We start from the raw sequence: 19,428 nt of genomic DNA on the forward strand, positions 1-19,428 counted from the left end.
TATTTTTCCAGGGAATCATGATTCCTTTTATTGGAGAATGGTATTAGAAACCAAGATAATGGTATCTGAGTATACTTTTTTTCCCACTTTGTTATCATTGCATCTAGGTTTTCTCAGTGGACAGAGCAAAGAAATATGTTTGTGTACTACCATGTGTATATATACATATCTATAAATATTTGTACAGTAACCAGCTATTATCTATGTTAAACAAAATTTGAGTTCATACTGTTTCCTACTCCACTCCATAACCATAAGGATCGTTCTAACCTTCCCACTTATCTGTAACCACCAACTTCAATAGAAGGTCACATGATTGGAAGCCTTTTCAGACTGGTTTCTCCTGCCATTGACCATCCATTCAGTCCTGGAGTACAAGTAGAGTGATTTCAGAATTGATAAACTTGTACACTTGTGGGAAACAGTTTTGTCATTTAGAGTACAGTGCTTTTGTAAAGTTCCTTTTGCCTTTATTCATGCAGAATCCACTCATTTCTAACATCATTTGGGTTAGCATCTTATTTTTCTTATGTGTTCAGTGAGACGTTTTTCATACATTTGTAATACAATTAGATTTTTTTTCATCTGGGGTTGTCCCAACCTCCTTAAGTTGAAACATTTATATACCTTAAGATTCCCCTTTATGCTATAAAATTCTTTGGGTTTTGACAAATGCATAGTATCATACATCTACCTACTATTACAATATCATAAAGAATCATTTCATTGTCATAATACCAACTGTGTTTCAGCTATTCAGCCTTCTCTTAAAAATCTGAGAAAAACTAATTTATTTGCCATCTCTGTGGTTTCACATTTTCATTCTGACTTCTTCTAAATAGCAGTATTCATTAAACATTCATCCATGTCTTTATGTGGCTTAATAATTCATCTGTTTTTAATACTGGGTAGTAATTTATTGTAGGAATGTTTATTCATTCACTTATTAAAGGATATGTTGTTTGCTAGCATTTTTGGTGATTTGAGTAAAACTGCCATAAACATTTACATGCAGGTTTTTGTGTGGATGTGATTTTTCACATCAGTAGGATTACTGTGTATGGTATGACTTTGTTTAGCTTTCTAAGAAAATGCCTATCTTTGAAAGTGTCTATACTGTTTTGTATAGAATCCATTCATTTCTAAAGTTATTTGGGTTAGCATTTTATTTTTCTCTTCCTATCAGTGAGACATTTTTTTTTTTTTCATACATTTTGAATAGTTAAATTCTTTGTCACATTCTATGTTTCATCCAGGGCTATTTCAGCCTCATAAACTGTCCCAGTCTCCTCTGCATTGAATAGTTTGTATCGCTCCAGACCTTCACCAGTAATTGATAGTGTCTGGTTTTTTGGGGTTTGGTTTGGGGTTTTTTTTGTTTGTTTGTTTGTTTGGTTTTTTTTTTTGTTGTTTTTTTTTTTTGGTTTTTTGGTTGTTTTTTTTTTTTTTGGTTTTTTAGCCATTCTGATAGACACATAGAGTTAGCAAATTATTTTAATTTACATTTCTCTAATGATAAATTACATTAAACATCTTTTCAAATGCATAATTGCCATCTGTATATCTTTAGTGAAGCATCTGTTCAGATCTTTTGCCTATTCTTTAATTGGATTGTTTTCTTATTGAGTTTTAACTGTTGTTTGTATATTTTGGGTGCAAGTTCTACTCAGGTATGGTTTGCAAATCTGTTCTTTCTCTCTGGCTTGACCGTTCTCCTAAAAGTGACCTACAAAGCAGAAGTCCCATATTTTAATTAAGTCAAATTTATCAATTTTTATTTTATGAACTCATGATTTTTTGTTTTATTTAAAAACTCATCACCAAATTTAATATCATATAGATTTTTTCTTTCCTTTTTTCTTAAATATTTTTTAGTTGTAATTGGACACAATATATTTATTTTTATGTGGTGCTGACAATCCAACCCAGTGCCTCACACGTGCAAGGCGGCCACTCTACCACTGAGTTACAGCCCCAGCCCCTTTTCTTTCATTTTTTCATAGATGCTTTATAGTTTTCCATTTTATATTTGGGTTTATGTTCTATTTTAACATAATCTCTGTGAAAGTATAACCTAATTTATGCTTAATGAATCTGTATTGACTCTTACAATTCACTTATTTTTCTGAATAGTCACAGCAATTTTTTTTCTTATTTTTCCACATTTTTAAATTGGTGCATAATGTTATACACAATGGTGGCACTTGTTACATATTTGTGTATACACACAGTATAACAATATAATTTGGCCCATATCATTTCCCAGTATTTCCCCTTTCCCTCTCCTCTTACTAGCCATTTTTTAATATAGTTAATTTTTAAACTTTTATCCAGGATTATATCTCATTCTACAGTTTTGCAAACATACCATCAGCCTTATTTTAAAAATTACCTTTCCCATCTCTTTCCTCTTGTTTTTTGTTGTGTTATTTTTTATCTAAAATTGAGAATCAGAAGAATTCTCCTATTCTTTCCCACAATAAATAATATATACGCCTTTCCCAACTTAAGTATCATCTCCTCTAGTTTTAATATTCTCAGCACTTTTGGTGGGCAGATATTTAGCTTTTAGGTTTTAACTTTACTAACACTTTGCATGTATTAGTACCAGGTCTCTTACACTCATAGTGGATCCTTGATCCTGAGTTTGCTTTTCCTTTTTTTTGTATATGTCATTCTAAAATATGAACTTACAACTGGGTGTGATGGCACATGCCTTTAATTCCGGCTCTTGGGGACGCTGAGGTAGGAGGTTCCCAAATGGGAGGCCAGCCTGGGCAACTTAGCAAGACCCTGTCTCAAAATGAAATTTTGAAAAGGTGTTAGAGTGCTTGCTTAGGATGTGCAAGATCCTGGATTCAGTTTAATCCCCAGCATCGCAGAGTAAATAAACTTAGCACTCCCTATGACAGTCACACTGAATTTTTAATATAGTTAATTTTTTATATTTTTTAAACTTTCCCTTCTACATTTTTGTTGTTGTTGTTGGCAACGGACCTTTATTTTTTTTATTTATATGTGGTGCTGAGAATCAAACCCAGTGCCTTACACATACTAGGCAAGTGCTCTACCACTGAGCCACAACCCCAGTCCTCTCCCCTCTACTTTTAATTTAGTTGCATAAATTGCATTTTGTCAATACTTTCTTGAACCTTGAGCCATACAGTTCTCTCTAGCCTCCCACCCTCAGAACCTTTTGCCTTTCAAGGGAAATTTCTAAAGCTTAAAACTTGTTGAAGCATTGTTTCCACCTTTTAGCTTTCAAGAGTAGTGCAGCTATAAACATGGGAGTACAGGGATCTCTTTGAGACCAGTTCTTTTGAGCATACACCCAAAAATGGGATAGACAGATTACATAGTAGTTCTGTTTTTTAGTTTTTTTGAGAAACTGCTCTGCTATGTTCTGTAGTAGTTATATCATTTTATAGTTTCATTAATAGTTCATAAAATTCCAATTTCTCCACATCTTCAAAAATACTTTTTTTCATAGTAGCTATTGCAATGAGTATAAGGTAATATCTTATTATACTTTTGATTTGTAGTTCTTTGAGGATTTGTTAACCATCTTTTATCATCTTTTTGGAAAATATCTATTTGAGTTCATAGATAATTTTTGATCATATTTTTTTCTTTATGAGATACAAGAATTCTCTATATATTCTGGTTATATTATCAGATAATGTCTTCTCCCATTTCTTAGGCTGCCATTTTACTCTGTTAATTGTGTCCTTCAATACATGAACGTTTGTTTGATATAGTCTCATTTGTCTATCTTTGCTTTTGTTGAGTAAACCTGTGAAGTTGTAGCCAAGAATCTATTGCCTAGTCCAATGTCATGAAGTTTCTCCACTGATTTCTTCTAGGAGTTTTCTAGTTTCAGGTCTTAACTTTTAGGTCTTTAGTCCATTTTGATGGACTTCATTCTTTTGATACCTAGTTTTTCCAGCACTGTTTTTTAATAGATTATCCCTTTTTCCATTGATTTGTTTTAGCACTCTTCAAAGATCATTTGAACAAATACGATAGGGTTTCTTTCTGGTCTCTAGTCTACTGAATGGTCCCTATGTATATTTTTATGCCAGTGTTACATTTTTTGATTACTCCAGATTTATGTTTTGCAGTCAGGTCATGTGGTACCTTCAGCTTTGTTGTTCTTTTCAAGTAATTTTAGCTATTGGGGATTCCTTATGAAAAACTGCCATTGTGATTTTGATAGGAATTATATTGAATCTGTAGATATTTTTGGATAGTATGGATGGATATCTTAACGTTATTAATTGTTCCAGTCTATGAACAGAAACTGTCTTTCCAGTTATTTGTTGTCTTTAATTTCTTTCAGCAGCATTTTATAGTCTTCTGTGTATAAATCTTTCATGTTGTGGTTAGGTTTTTTACTTTTTTTTTTTTTTTAACTATTTTTACTATTAATAGTATTGTACTGTTTTTGATGCTATTGCAAAATTTTCACTGTTACCATATAGAAGAAGTGCACCTTATTTTTGTGTGTTGATTTCTATATTTTGCAACTTTGCTAAATTTATTATTTTAAAAAAATTTAAATGGAATCCTTAGGGATTTCTACCTATAAGATCATGTCATCTGCTAAGAAACAATTTTATTTCTTCCTTTCCAGTTTGGAGCCTTTTTTTTTTTTTTTTATTGATTTCCAAATTGTATGTAAGAGAAAATACTAATTACATATATATCTTTTAAAAGGTTAGGTAATGCAGATTCATATAGGTCATGGTGAGAATTTGGGGATTTATCCTTTGAAAGCCACTCAAAGGTTTTTTTTAAAAAAAGGGAAGAAAATCAAACATGTACTTTAAAAACTGAACTAAAGGGGCTGGGGTTGTGGCTCAGTGGTACAGCACTCATCTAGCACATGCGAGGCATTGGGTTCGATCCTCAGCACCATATAAAAAGTAGATAAATAAAAGACATCGTGTCCATCTACAACTAAAAAAATATTTTAAAAATTTCTAAAAAAATTACTAAACTAAGTACTCTGGGTGCTGGTGGAAAAGTGATAGACGGGGAAAGAGCTGATGCAGAAGACTAGCAGGTGGCTACTGGGTGGTCTAATTAGGGATTTGGGTTGAGGGTAGAGAGAGAGGGCAGTAGAGAAAAAGTGAACAGAATCAAGTAGAAAGGCAGAACTAGATATTGGGTTGGATGTATGGGTGATATTCAGAAGAGAGCACTTTTAAGGTCTATCTTAAGTTTCTGACTTGGGCTCAACAAAGTAGATTGAAATATAGAGATGACATATCCTATGGTGTAGAGATTTTTGTATGGTATGTGATAATGCTCAAAAGCAACAAGTCAGAGATGCTATCTTGGCATGGAACTATACACTCAATAAGTTGAGTTGACACTGCTTTAGGGGGGAATTCAAGAGACTAGGATAAGCTGTGTTACATAATACACAGTATTCATACAGTGATTTATTTATCTCAAAAATGTATAAATTGTAGTGTCTTTAAAGTTAATTGTTGGATGTAAAAATTAATATTTGCTTATTTAGCATATAAAAGTGGCATTTATGGGGAAAAAGCTATTTTTAACATGTATTTACATTGTCATTTTGTGTCATCCAGCTGTCTTGATCGGCTTGAATATAATAAAAACTGCTTTTCTCATGAAGCACATAAATGCAGAGAAAGTAGATAGAAAGGCACACGTGAATAAAATTTAAAATCTGTTATGTGAGGTGAGAGTGGGGAAAGCAGATTAGAGAGTGCAATTTGACACATCTAATTGTTCAAATATAAAAATCATAAAACTTTTTCAGAAGTCTGGCAAGCACTAAAAAGGTAGTCTAGTTCTGGTTCTGTCATTAGATGGCTTTAAGACTCTAGGAAGTCTCTTGCCTTCGGTGAGCCTCAGTTTACTCATCTGCCAAATGATGTAGCTGGACAAAATGATCTATAAAGTCCCTTCTGCTCTAATTGCTTTGTATTTCTTGGGAATTCATTTTGCCATAAGTGTGGCAGGGATTTCCCATCAGCAAAAAAAAAAAAACCTATGATTTTGAAATGTTTAATATTAATATATAGTCTGAATACATTGATTCAGCAGAAAAAATATTAGACACAATTTGTCAGTCTAACTTAAATGCTGCTGTTTGAAATTTCTACAGACTAATTTTTGTTAGATACTTGTCACCTTTCAAATTTATTTGCCATGATCTTTAAGATTCTTTTGATTATGAGTTTTTAATGAGATTATTTGAAATAATTCCTATACGTTGTCTTTGTAGAGTTTCCTTTTGAAAGAATTGTATTAGGAAATTAAAGCTATGTTAAAAAAAAAGTTAATCACTGTTGATTGCCAAAAAACCTTATTTCAATGTTGTTTCTCTTAAATCTTTTGTCTAAAATCTTCACAGATTTTGCTTTAGTAGTGAAACTTAATTGTAAAAGGTATTTTAATATACTTATCCTGATAGGATAATGTGATTCTAAAAAATAAAAGTAATGCCATTTATTTCAGAAAGATGTATAGCTAGAGGCACCATTAATTTAGGCATTTAATTTATCCATGTTATGTTTTTAAAAATTTTTTGTTTAGTCTAATGTAAAGAATAGAGCATAGTTACAGAGGTCTAGACTTTAAGAAAAGGATGAAATTTGGGATCCTGTGTAAAACTGTTTGTAGGTTCATGGTTTTAATATTAAGAAACCATGATTATAGTACTTTACAGAAGAATCTTTTTCATAATAGAGTGGAATAGAGTTAGATAGAAAAATAAAAGTAATAAGTAATAAAGAGGAGCACTGGATGTTTAAAGAAGGAAAGAACATCTTTCTCATTTTTCCTCTTATAGTATTCAAATGATTTGTTAGATGTTTCTTCTGGTCTGTTCACAAGTAGAGAAAATAACGTGTTTTATTTACAGGGCATTTTAAATTTTATTGCAAAAAGCTTTTCGAAGATTTCAGGCTAGTCATCACCAAATGAATATTTAAACATAATTCCCATCATGGTAAAGAAAACATAGGGAAATTTTAAAATTTGTACTTGTTAAAACTTAAATTCTTTTTGATATTGAAATTTTTATATATAGGTGACCAAGAAAGCATTAGGAAATTCACAGATTTGAACAGAAGAGAAATCTATTATGTATAAGTGAATCTCAGGCATATCTTAAGGTTTATCAATTGATGTTTTAAAAATAACCACACAAGTTTGTCTCTTGGCAAACTTTTCCTCTTATTTTTTTCTGAAAATGCTTTAATTCATTCTAGAACATCTATTAAGAAAAGATAGACTTCATATTTGTAAAATTAAAAGCACATCATCAAAATTGAACAACATATTAGTTGAATTTCTCCTTTTAGAATATCCAAATATCCTTTGTGGTTGCCCAAATAATTATGTAATGCCCTGGCATTACAAATTTTAGGGATACTAGCTTTTGTTTTTAAAGAATAATTGCTATTGGAAGAATAATTTATTATTTTAATAATACCAGTTAATTAAAATTTAATGCACAATTATTTTTATCATGAAGAAGTTTATTTAGCTCATTCCAAATGATACACTAAGGGGCAAAAATATGGACTTCAACTTTAAAAAGTTAGCAAAAAAATCTTTTCTTGCTTAGAAGGTCAAGTATTTTGGATAGCCTTACGGCAATAGTGAAAAATTGCAAGAAACAGGTTTAGTTCCTATCTTAAAATATATATATATATTCCTTATAAGTATTGTATTGCAAATGAATTATTACCAAATGTTAATAATCTATTATGTCTTGTTTTTTAAAGTGAATGAATTTTTAGCTTTTGAGGGTCCCATCTTGTTGGATATGAGAATTAAACATCTAATCAAAACAAATCAGTTAAGTCAAGCAACTGCTCTAGCAAAGCTGTGTTCTGACCATCCAGAGATTGGTACAAAAGGTAGTTTTAAGCAAACTTACCTTGTCTGTCTTTGCACATCATCACCAAATGAAAAGTTAATCGAAGAGGTGAGTATATTTTTTGTTAGTAATTATTTTTCAAAGTGAAGAAATTAATTTTTAGACTAGAATGTCTTTGACTTCCCTTTCTTGTAAACAGTTAAGGGACCATTGTTGTCTATCTTATAAATTATGTGGATCTTTTAAATGTTTTGGCTAAATTAGGAAAAATATGTGGTAACTTAAGTTTAGTAGAATATTTATATTTGGTGGTATTTGGACCATAATTTCAGTTTTATCTGACTGTAGGATACTTGCAGATCTTTTTAATTGACTACTTTAAAAGGGAAAGTGTTCCTAAAAAGAAATCATAAATTCTATCTATGTGTAGAATATGTAAGTATATAATATATGAAGATATGTAATATTTTTAAAGTAAATATTTTATTTGCATATTTAATGTAAAACTATTTTTGAGACATTATGTTTTAATTTGGCATAGAGAATAATATTTATTTATGTTTCATAACTGTAAATAGAGTCATTATCCAAATTGGAATAAACATTCAACTAACTTCAGAATGAAGTTGGAGGTAGAGTAGGAGAATTAAAAGTTGATGAATAACAACTTATATTTAAAGAATTTAGCCAGGCGCAGCGGCACATGCCTGTAATCCCAGCAGCTTAGAAGGCTGAGGCAGGAGAATCACAAGTTTAAAGCCAGCCTCAGCAAAAGGAAAGTGCTAAACAACTCAGTGAGACCCTGTCTCTAAATAAAATACAAAATTGGGCTGGAGATGTGGCTCAGTGGTTGAGTACCCTTGAGTTCAATCCTTGGTACCCAAGAGGAAAAATAAAAATTTAGATAAAGAAAACAATACTACATTAAAGAGTGTTCAAGTGTCTTGTATCTCTGATAGACATATTGGTTGCCTCCAGAGCAGTAGAGAGAGAACAAAAAAAGAGATTGTTGGGATAAACTTAAAGATACCTTAAGGGAACTGCTGAGGTATGTAGCAGAGAAGACAATTAGAGAATGTATGATCTCCTGAGCATATAGAGATTATAATCAAAGTTCAGAAGCAGGAGAACCTCAGACAGAAAACTGAATGCCCAGATGAGGTTAGATGTTGTAAATGTATGGTGACTGTATGATTTTTCTTGATAAAAAGTGAAATTTTTCTTCCTCACTATAGAAAGTGAAGAAGCAGGTAATAGGCTTGGATCAAAATAAGAAATAGGGATTTTTTTGAATATAGTGAGGATATTGGGAATACTGGGAAGAGTTCTATGGTAATTTCTAGGCTTTGGATGGAGTAGGACCTTATTCTTTATTTAACCTAGGACATTATTCTATTAGTTTGGGCATTGGCTACTCTATAGATTCATTTTCCTTATGACTTTTTTCTTTTATTGACCAGGAAATTTTCTTTTTAAATTGGTAGGTATCAGGAGGGCATGCAGCTCAGTGGTAGAGCACCCTGGGTTTGATTCCCAGCACCATCAAAGAAAGAAAGATAGATAGCTACACATAGGAGCAAAATTGAAGGGGTTTTTGTTGTTGTTGTTTTGTTTGTTCAAGGTAACTAGACAATTAACAGATTTATAAATTTTTGGAAAAGAGTCTTTGAAATGTGCATATCATCATTTTTATTAATTAAACAGTGGGTGCTTTATAGGCACTGGGAAGTAAAGGTGAGTAAGGCATAGACCCTGCCCTAAAGAAGCATACCTTCTAGTAGGAAGGTATCTAAACAGACTGTTATTTGATTTGCATTGAAATTGAAGTCTGTGATTTTGTAAGTTCAAGTAAAAAATCTGTCTTTCTAGCTCTCTGAATAATCAGATCTTGAAATACTGAGCCTAAATTCCCTCTTGGTATAATTATCCAAAGTTGAGTAGTAGCAACCCAGCCTGCTCTGGGAGATGGTTCTGAAATTTTTCTGTGAGGACCCTGGCTTCCTTTGATGTCATGAGAGGATGTTTTGTTTTTAAACTCCTTCTCTTGTTAACATTAAGATTTTTTTTTTTTTTCATGTTCTTAAGCAGAATCACTAAGGTCACTGAGTATTTCATCCCAGGAGAAAAAAACTTGGTAGTGCAGAACAGGTTAGCGTATAAGTAAATATATATTCCTTGTTAAAAAGTCCCCTTTTCTTAAAGGTTATTTGGTTGCTCTTTTATGTTTATATTACAAACACATTAGAAGCTTACTCTTCATTGTTCCACGAGAGGTAAGTGAATTAATATTGGCTGTTACTGAGGCCCATTATTTCTGCACTTTAGAACAGTTGCCCAAAGACATTGCCCCCCTTTAGGATGGGTATGCTTATGCATATATTTTCTCTTTTCTTTTCTCCCTTCTCCAAATTGTTCATTTACTTTACTTTGGTTCTTTATAAGCATTTGAGTTTTTTAATCTGTTTCTTATAAGCATTTGAGGTTTTATTTATTTATTTATTTATTTTTTTGAACCTGTTCCTTAGGGAATAGACTTTGTTAGAAGGAGTCAGCCATGGCCTGAATTGTTGATCTTTTTGAGGAATCCTTGTGTAAGTGTCCAGTAGGCAAGGTATTGACTGTTTCCAAGGACCCTTTGAGTGTGATAGAAATAGCAGCTAGATGTCACAGGGAGGGGCTGGGAGAGGTGAGTGTTTATTTGGCTTCTCTGGAAGGAATGAGCTTTGGTCTGATGCTCATATAGGTAGTAAAAATAAAGTTGGCAGTGTTTTGTTGAGTTTAGAGACAATGTTTCTGTTGGTTTTACCTTTAAACATAAAAGTAAATTTTTCTCTTGTTTGTTTCTAATCATCATTTTCTTTCTTTCTTTTTTTTTTTTTTTTGGTTTAATCATCATTTTCTAATGTAACACATCCTATCCCAAAGTAATCATTAAGTTTGAAATTTGATATATAAGGTATTGGGGTTTTGTTGTTGTTGTGTGTTTAGTTTGCTTGTTTGTTTGTTTTTTAACATTTTCCTATGCATGTACATATACTTAAAACCACATACTGGTACCCTGGCTGCTAGTCACTTTCCTCCTTTTTATTGACATCTTCATTTTATTTCATCTTCATTCTTTTTTGTGGCTGCATAATCTTATAGTATGTATTTGTAGTATCTTTAACCAGACAGCTGGACACTTAGTTTGCCTTGTACATACATTCTTATGTCCTTTTTGGAAGTATATTGGTAGGGTAAATTTCTGAAAGTGGAATTGTTGGATCCAAGAATCTATACATTTTAATTCATTAGGGCCAAACTGTCACTCAGAAAAGATGATGGCAATTTAGGCTTAAAAAAAATGTAACAGCTCATGGTTTGATTTTTACATTTTCTTAGTTATGATTCCATTTAAGTTATTTTCTATACTGAAAATGATTGTATTTTAAAAAGCAAATCAAATAGTCTTAAAAATATTCTTGATATGAATTAGAACCAAAACATTTTAAGAGTACACTTGGTAAAGGTATATAAAATATTAACAATGTTTTATATTTTTTTGATACCTTGCCATATTAACACATAAGATACTATTTGTATTTTTAAATGATTTTTCTGCATTACAAAGGGATTGTGCATAGTATGTCTTTAACAAATAGATTATTCTAATTGGTTTTAAGTATTTTATTTGGAGTTCTTCATTTTCTGGTATCTACAATTTTGCCCATTTCTCAAAACAATACAGAACATAGGTAATATATTGGTAATCTCTGAATTGTGCTGCCTTGGATTTTTAAAACAAATTATTGTGTATTACTGATCATATTTCACTTTTTATCATTTTCATCCAACCATTCATTAGTTTTAAATATAGTTTCATTATTTCTGCCATGTCTTTATATTTTTTTCAAGAGGGTCTTCTTGTGGTAAATCAAGGAAGTGAATGCCCGCAAATGTGCTATAAAACTTGTTTCATTAGTATGCCTGTATTTAAAAAATTAAGTTTTCTGTATATTTGAACATGACAAATTTTTCACTTGGCATTTTATACACACACACATAAATATACACACATTTACATGAATGAATACACATAGGTGATTACACATAAATACAAGTATGTACTTTTAAATAGTAAGAATAAGCTAATGGGAGTGATTCCACTGGATACATATAATTTTCTTTCCTTATAAATAATATATACATCTGGTACCATGTGAGCATTTAACAGGAATGACTTAGGTTTTAGAAGAGCAATAAAAATAATGATTCAAAATAAATCAGACTTTCAAGAAACAAGGATTTGTATTAAATCTGAACAAGTAAATCTATATTTAGCAATATAGGACCTCAGTATACTTGCCCATGTAAAAATTTGGGAAAGAGTATAGACCATGAAGCTAAACCTGAAATACTTGACTCTGCCACTAAATATAACTTTAAGCAAGGACTTAACTTTTCTAAGCCTGTTTTCTAAAAGTATTATAGTATATCCCTAATAAGAAAGTCTAAAATCTGAAATGCTCCAAAATCTATTATAACTTCTTGAACACTGACATAAGTGGAAAATTCCACACTTGATCATGTACAGGTTGGTCAAACACAGGTACAATAAAAATATTATATAAAATTTCCTTCAGGCTATGTGCATAAGGTTTATATGATAAACCTTTAATTCCATATTCAGATTTGGATCCAACTCCAACGGATCTAATTATATATAGGCAGATATTTATAAATCCAAAATCTGAAACACTTCAGGTTCCAAACAGAATACCAGGTTTCTAAACTGGATAAGAGACAACTCAACCTGTTCCAAAAAGTTCTTGTGGAATAGCACTGCTATTTCTGAAGTAGCTGGCTCTAATAAATAGTAGTTATGGTTTTTAACATTTTATGAAAAAAGTAAAAAAATAAACTTGGAAGTTGACATCATAACATTGGTCTTCATAAGTATGTCAGGTTAACTCTTTAAAATTTAACACAACTTTTCGGATTGGGGTACAGCTTTGTGATAGAGTATTTGTCTGTCATGTGTAAATTCCTCCGTTCAATCCCCAGCATTGCAAAAAGTAATAATGACAATAAATAAATGATATGTTAGACCATGAAGGAGCCTCAAATTTTAAAAAAAGGTTTGAATGATTAAGTTAATACGACTTTTTTTTATTAGTTACAAATGACAGTAATACGACTTTTAATAAAAGATAATGTGATGAAATGGCAAGAGCTTAGGTCTTTGTTATTTAGGCATGTTTTGTTTTATGGCTGTACCTCTTAACTGTTTAAAGTTGGACAAATTATATATAACTTTGAAACCCCTATATTATATATAAAATATTAAATGAAAATATCTACCTAGTGGAAAATTATAATTATGTAGTAATATATGGAAAATGTCTGACAATATGTTTAACATTTTAGATGTTGTAAAATATTTATTGTATAAACATATCCTTCAGCCCTTTCTCATTAAATGGTATTCCTTCTGGATGAAGACTTGTTAGAAAATGGCAGACAGAGAAGTATTGGAAAGAGCACTGCATCAAAGGTGTACCAAGACTTAGGTTTTATTATTTACGCTGAATCCGATACTAACTTCATTATTCTTTTCTGTGGAACACAATGATTTATGATTTGTATGCTATTTATCATATTCCTTGTCTTATAGCAAATGCCTATAGAGATCATAGGCCCATTCTGTTTGTTTTATATATCATTGTAATGAGAGGTAGTATTGTTTTTTTTTTTTTAAGTTAATTAATGGGAATATATTGTTAAACAAAACAAGTTGCCTTTATCTAAGGTTATATATATATATATATATATATATATATATATAACCTTATATATATATAAGGTTTGCTTGGCTATTGGCAAACTTAGAAATGGAGAAAATTTGTGTGAAAAGCAAAATATTGAAAATTTATAGAAAATATAGCTGAAATGAGGTGACCTTATTTTAAAATACAAAATGATTTGTATTACATCCTCCTCCCTTGCATGAATAGACACTAAGTTTATTAAACTATATCCAGTATAACTCTTGTCTTTCTACTGGTTCTAATGCTAATTTAAATCAGTGAATAAAAGGGGAAAAAAGTGAAAATAATGCAGTATTTCTTTTTCAGTATCATGGATCTGGTTTCATGGGTTAAAAAGTTCTTATAATTATTTATTTACTAAACATAGTAATTCTTAAAATAGCTATTTTCCTGTATTTAATACTCTCTCAAAATTGCTGCATTAGTTTTTACTAGCTATGAGGAAAGATTATTTTTTGTACAGCCCAGTCTTTGTCCTAGTAATGACCAGTTATGACTTGATTTGATAGTGTATGAGTAAATGAAAATTATTTGTAGATACCTAATACAAAATTTAACATGTTTTTATATATAATGTATATGTACATGTCTCTGTGTGTCCCCTAGTAGAAAGCCATTTTATTGCATTATTTCTATTTCCTTTCTCTGTAGATTTCAGAAGTTGATTGCAAAGATGCACTAGAAATGATATGTAACTTAGAATCTGAAGGTGATGAAAAAAGTGCTCTTGTTTTATGTACTGCGTTTTTATCACGTCAGCTCCAACAAGGAGATATGTACTGTGCTTGGTGAGTTGATTTTTTTTTTTTTTAAGAAAAATTTATTAAATAGACTATGAAATAGGTATTGGGCATTCAGATAGCTTAGGATTATTTTTAAAGCCTTTTTGTCATGTCAAGACAAAATACTTGTTTTGTATATTGCATGTGTGCAAGTTGATTATCAAATAGTTGATGTTTTAAAGCTTTTAGTATTAAGGATCACATAATTCCTTAGCCAGCATCTGGTCAGCAAATTTTTAAATGTTGAATGATGAAAGGTTTATTTGTCTAATTCCACCATTTTAGCTTTGTAAAGCAACCTGTGATTCAATGTGTTTATTTTTTCTTTTGCATATTATATACTTTTAGGTACTTAACCAGCTGCTACCACTTATATAAAAGTTGTTCATTTTCTATATATGAGAAATCATTCAACTTTTCTAACTTTTTCATGTTCCCTTCAGTACACACTGCCTGGTATAGTACATTTCCAAAGTGGGTAAAACTTGCTAATATAATCCTTTGGAAGTTACAAGTCAAAAAGATGTTTACTTCAGTTAACTTACAAAACTTAAGACCAGTGGTGTCAGCCAAGATTGACAGTCTATCTAGCATAATTGTCTTTAATGTTGTGTTGGTATTATACAAATACAAATTAAAAATTGGTTTATAACATTCTGACATTTAAGACTATTTATCAAATGACACATGACAAACAAATATAAAATTGTAATCAAAGAAATTAAAGTCCAAAATTATCACTGAGCAGTTTAGTTTTGTTATAAAGGCTTCCTTATGGATATGGCATGAGATGAAAGAAATACCAAGGAATCAATCTCAAGGATGTTTAAAGAAGAGGCCAATAGGGTCCATCACAATGATGCATTAAATTAAGAAGATGGTGAATTGGGAAGAAAGTCACTCTTTTCACATATAGTCACACATTGCTTAATAAGATACATTCTCAGAAATGCATGGTTGAAGACGATTTCAACATTGTGTGAATATCATAAAGTATACTTACTTTACTCAGAAGGCTACAGTGGTACTACATCATGACTATGTAATCCTAAGGGACCACAGTCCCATATGTGGCCTGTCATTGAAAAATCGTTACAGGATACATAACTATACATAATTTAAGTTTTCCGAAGAGATCCAAGTGGAAAAGTCTTACTTAGTCTTACAAGACCAGAGAAACAAAGTTCACAGTTGTAGTTAAAGTTTACATAGTAAAAGTTATATGTCGTTTAAAGTTACCATTTATATAGTTTTTGAAATCCTTGATATATATAGGTGAAAATCCAGAAAGCAAGCAAATCATTCCAGTGGATAGTAAAATAGAGTTTTTAGGATTGGTAATGGGGAAATTATCATAGGAAAGAAAGAACTGTGTTGGTGAAAAAAAATTGAAGCAAGGAAGATCTTTGTGGAAATTAACTATGGAGGACAGAAGCAACATGAGATAGGTAAAAGGCAAATTTGTCACTTCTGTTGGGTTATTTTCTATGAAAAATATATTGTTGCATTTAAAATAAATTTCAAAATTAATATTTTTCAGAATTTCATTATTTTCCTGCCATTGAACCTATTAGTTTATTCCGGGTTCTTCATCATCATTGGTTCTTTTATTCATTAATAATAGAAGCATTATTGGTTGATTTTAAATTTGTTAGAAGATAAATGTTGTTCTTGTTTTGTGATGGTGAGATTGAACCCAGGGCCTTACAAATGCTAGGCAAACTCTGTCACTGAGCCATTTCACCCCTAATTCTAGACAAATGCTTTTTAAAAAGTCATTATGCTACTGATACCTTTTATATATATATAATAACACACATCCCTTTTGTACTTTTATATTACATAAAATTCATTTGTGACTTAAAGTTATCATTTATAACTTGTTTAAAGGTTAAGTGCTTTCCAAGTAAAAAATTAGTGCTACTCTGGGATTGAAAAATATTGATCAGTGAAAGGGAAAATTATATTTTATTTAGTCTTTAGAAAAAGAAGATCTATTAATCTTGCACATACACTTAACTCCACGTGTGTAATTGGATAATTGGAGTCCAAAACCAGTTTTAATTTCAAATGTAATGACTACACTGACATAGTCCATTGATTATTATACTACTACTCTGACTTACCTTTTAATTTTTTTTTTTTTAAGGGAACTCACTCTCTTTTGGAGTAAATTACAGCAAAGAGTAGAACCATCTATACAAGTGTACCTAGAAAGGTGTCGTCAACTTTCTTTGTTAACAAAGACTGTATATCACATTTTCTTCCTGATTAAAGTTATTAATTCAGAGGTAAGAATAATTTAGATTTCTTCTTAATTTCAAATATATAAATCATCTTTAATAAAAGACTAACTTATTATCTTGTCACTTCAGTGATTTTTTCCCCCCTTTTCATTTAGCACTTTGGACATTTTCTTATTAATTCTTTTAAAACATTTGATTCAGAGAAACTTAAAAATGAAGTTGAGAATATAAAGCTTGCTCCTAGCCTTTAGAAAAAGTAATATATATAATAGCTACATTTTTTCGTTCTTTAATTTTGTTTCAAGTTCTTTTTTAAAAAAAAAAAAATGAAGTACCTGATTTATTTTTTAAAAATACAACAAATTTTTAAATGAGACAACATATTATTTTCAAAAAGCATCAAGAAGTGAGTATATTTAACCATACTCAGCTCATAATAGAGCAAATAATTCATGCTGTGTGAATTATTCTATATTCTATGGCATGTTTACTGAACTGGCAACAGAGGAAGTTGGTTGAAGGAAGATAGAGGAACATTGTCTTGTAAGAATCAGAACCTAGGGCTCCATAATCATCTGACATATATGCTCAAGGTTATATCTATGGTTAGAAATGTACATGATAGGAACTCTAGGGATCTTCCAGATTCTTTGTTTAAGGTCATGGTTAATTGTGGCCATGATGTCACACTTTTGCTGAGTTACTCTTTGTACTAAGCAGTCATCTGCGTTCAAACCATGGATTCTTTGCAATCCTTAAAGCCACTCAATAAAGCCTCTTGTCTCTGAGAGTAAGCATTCACTTCCTGGTTGCCTTGTTCTCTTGCTTTCTTGTGTTATGTTTTGTACCCATTGTTTCTAGTTCTTAATGCTACTTTGTTAATTTGAGACTCTGGAAATTCAGAAAGTGTAAAGAGGAGTGATTTGAGTTAACAGGTAACCCTCTTTCTTCAAAATTTCAGAAATTACTGAAGACTGTCAGCTAGCCACTCAAATACGAATTTAAAAATAATTGTTTCCTTTTTAATTGTTCTGCAGAAGAATTGGAGCAGGTAGCTTATTGCAAATTTTAGTCTTTCCTAGACCCCTTGAAGTTAAAGACTTGAAAGATCCAGCCTTGCCCCTAAAGATTTCATAGTCTGTTGATAGAGACATAAACAATTGATTTGTAATATGGGCCCTTCTAGTGTAGTGAAATGTTGAGACCCCTGGGAAAGCACATTGTTGAACACAGTCCCTCATAGAGAAGTGGGCCATTTAACCCATTTATGTGTTTTGATACTCAAATAGTAATGTCCAGACAAGAGGGAACTGGAGTTCCAGTCATAGAAAAAGCATATGCTTTGGGTATCAAGACAAGTGACAGAAGGGAATATTTGGGATCTATAGGCTGGAATAGAGGTGGGTTAGGGGAGGGGCAGAGAACAGCTAAAATAGAATAGAAAGGTCAGATTGTGAAGGCCCTTTTTTATTCCATGTTAAATATAAATTTAATTCTGAAATGCCTAGTTAGCCTTTAAAATTTTTTAAAAGACATAATGCTATGGGTGGGCTGAAAGGAATGTCCTATAGGGAGCTAAAAGTAACATAAAAACCCTGGGTAACTTTAGGTCAAGGATACTAGGTAGCCAGAGGAAATGAACAGAAAAGGCTATGGAAGAGAGTACCAAAGACAAACTTTGCTTTTGTCAGAAACTTGCTTGATGATGCTATTCTTGTGCCAGAAAGGAAGTTGAAGCTATTTTTCTGAATTTATACCACTTAGCTTTCTGCTCCATTGACTCATAAATTTAAGCTGGTAATATGATTTTTATGGATTAATTACTCTAATCACATGATACTGTGGAAAACTGTTAAGAATTCAAACTCAACTTTAAAAACATACTAACTTGGTCTAAGGGTTGTGGCTCAGTGGTAGAGTACTTTCCTAACATGCAGTGAGGCACTGGGTTCTATCCCCAGCACCACATAAAAATAAAAACAAATAAAATAAAGGGATTGTGTCCATCTACAAATTTAAGAAAATTTAAAAAAAAAAATACTATATAGTATGACCAGTTTGTGATTCAAGTATTTTCTATAATCTTATTTTTCCAGTAGGCATATATAAACAAAGATAAAAACTCAGAAGCATAAAAATGTTGATATAGTTTCTTTTGTTGGCATTATTTGTTCAGGTAAGATTTTTTAAAAGCAAATTTATTAAAGCTCTTTACCTTTAATGAATTGAAAGTCGACCTTTGAGTTCAGTAGCAAACCAGAATAGAAGTGTCACAAGGATTCCCCTCTGTGATAATTTTAGTTGGTTTGTATGTTTTTTAAATTGGTTTTTATTATTTCTAGAAAAAATGTTTAGCATTCATATGGCAAAAAGTAGTTTTTCTTTTCTAAGGCATTCATAAGTTCTCTGATCTCTGAATGCTTTCTTAAATTCAATTTTTTTCTCATCATTTCCTAAATTTTCTAAATGATCACGGCTTTGGAAAACTGAAATTCTCATCCTTTATATATGTACCAATCCTTCTGACCTTTATGCATTTCTTATCCCTTCAGATCATCTTAATGGTTGGCTTGGCTTTTGATTCCTCCAAGGCTTCTTTGTATCCTCCTCTCTCATATGCAGCTTCACTGAGTACACAGGTTTTCTTCTTTCTTGTATATCATAACAGTAGAGTGGCCTGGTTGTCTACTATTATTACCAGTTCATAAGGCAAGAAACAAAAGATGCAA

At 31.3% G+C, this 19,428-nt stretch overlaps 1 protein-coding gene across 4 annotated transcripts in view; it reads left to right on the top strand.

Moving 5' to 3' along the window:
* Znf292 (zinc finger protein 292) overlaps nucleotides 1-19,428 on the top strand; it is an 81,580-nt gene that overhangs the window by 51,687 nt on the left and 10,465 nt on the right. For 3 of the 4 annotated variants that reach the window (XM_048805748.1, XM_015499156.2, XM_048805799.1), the window contains exons 6-8: nucleotides 7,770-7,972; nucleotides 14,323-14,459; nucleotides 16,603-16,744. In XM_048805748.1, the coding sequence (XP_048661705.1) occupies nucleotides 7,770-7,972; nucleotides 14,323-14,459; nucleotides 16,603-16,744 (482 nt within the window). The remainder of the gene's footprint in view (nucleotides 1-7,769; nucleotides 7,973-14,322; nucleotides 14,460-16,602; nucleotides 16,745-19,428) is intronic. The other variant, XM_048805863.1, reaches the window with a different exon arrangement.

The sequence above is a fragment of the Marmota marmota genome, unplaced genomic scaffold (assembly GCF_001458135.2).
Source record: "Marmota marmota marmota unplaced genomic scaffold, marMar, whole genome shotgun sequence".
Classification (NCBI taxonomy): domain Eukaryota; kingdom Metazoa; phylum Chordata; class Mammalia; order Rodentia; family Sciuridae; genus Marmota; species Marmota marmota.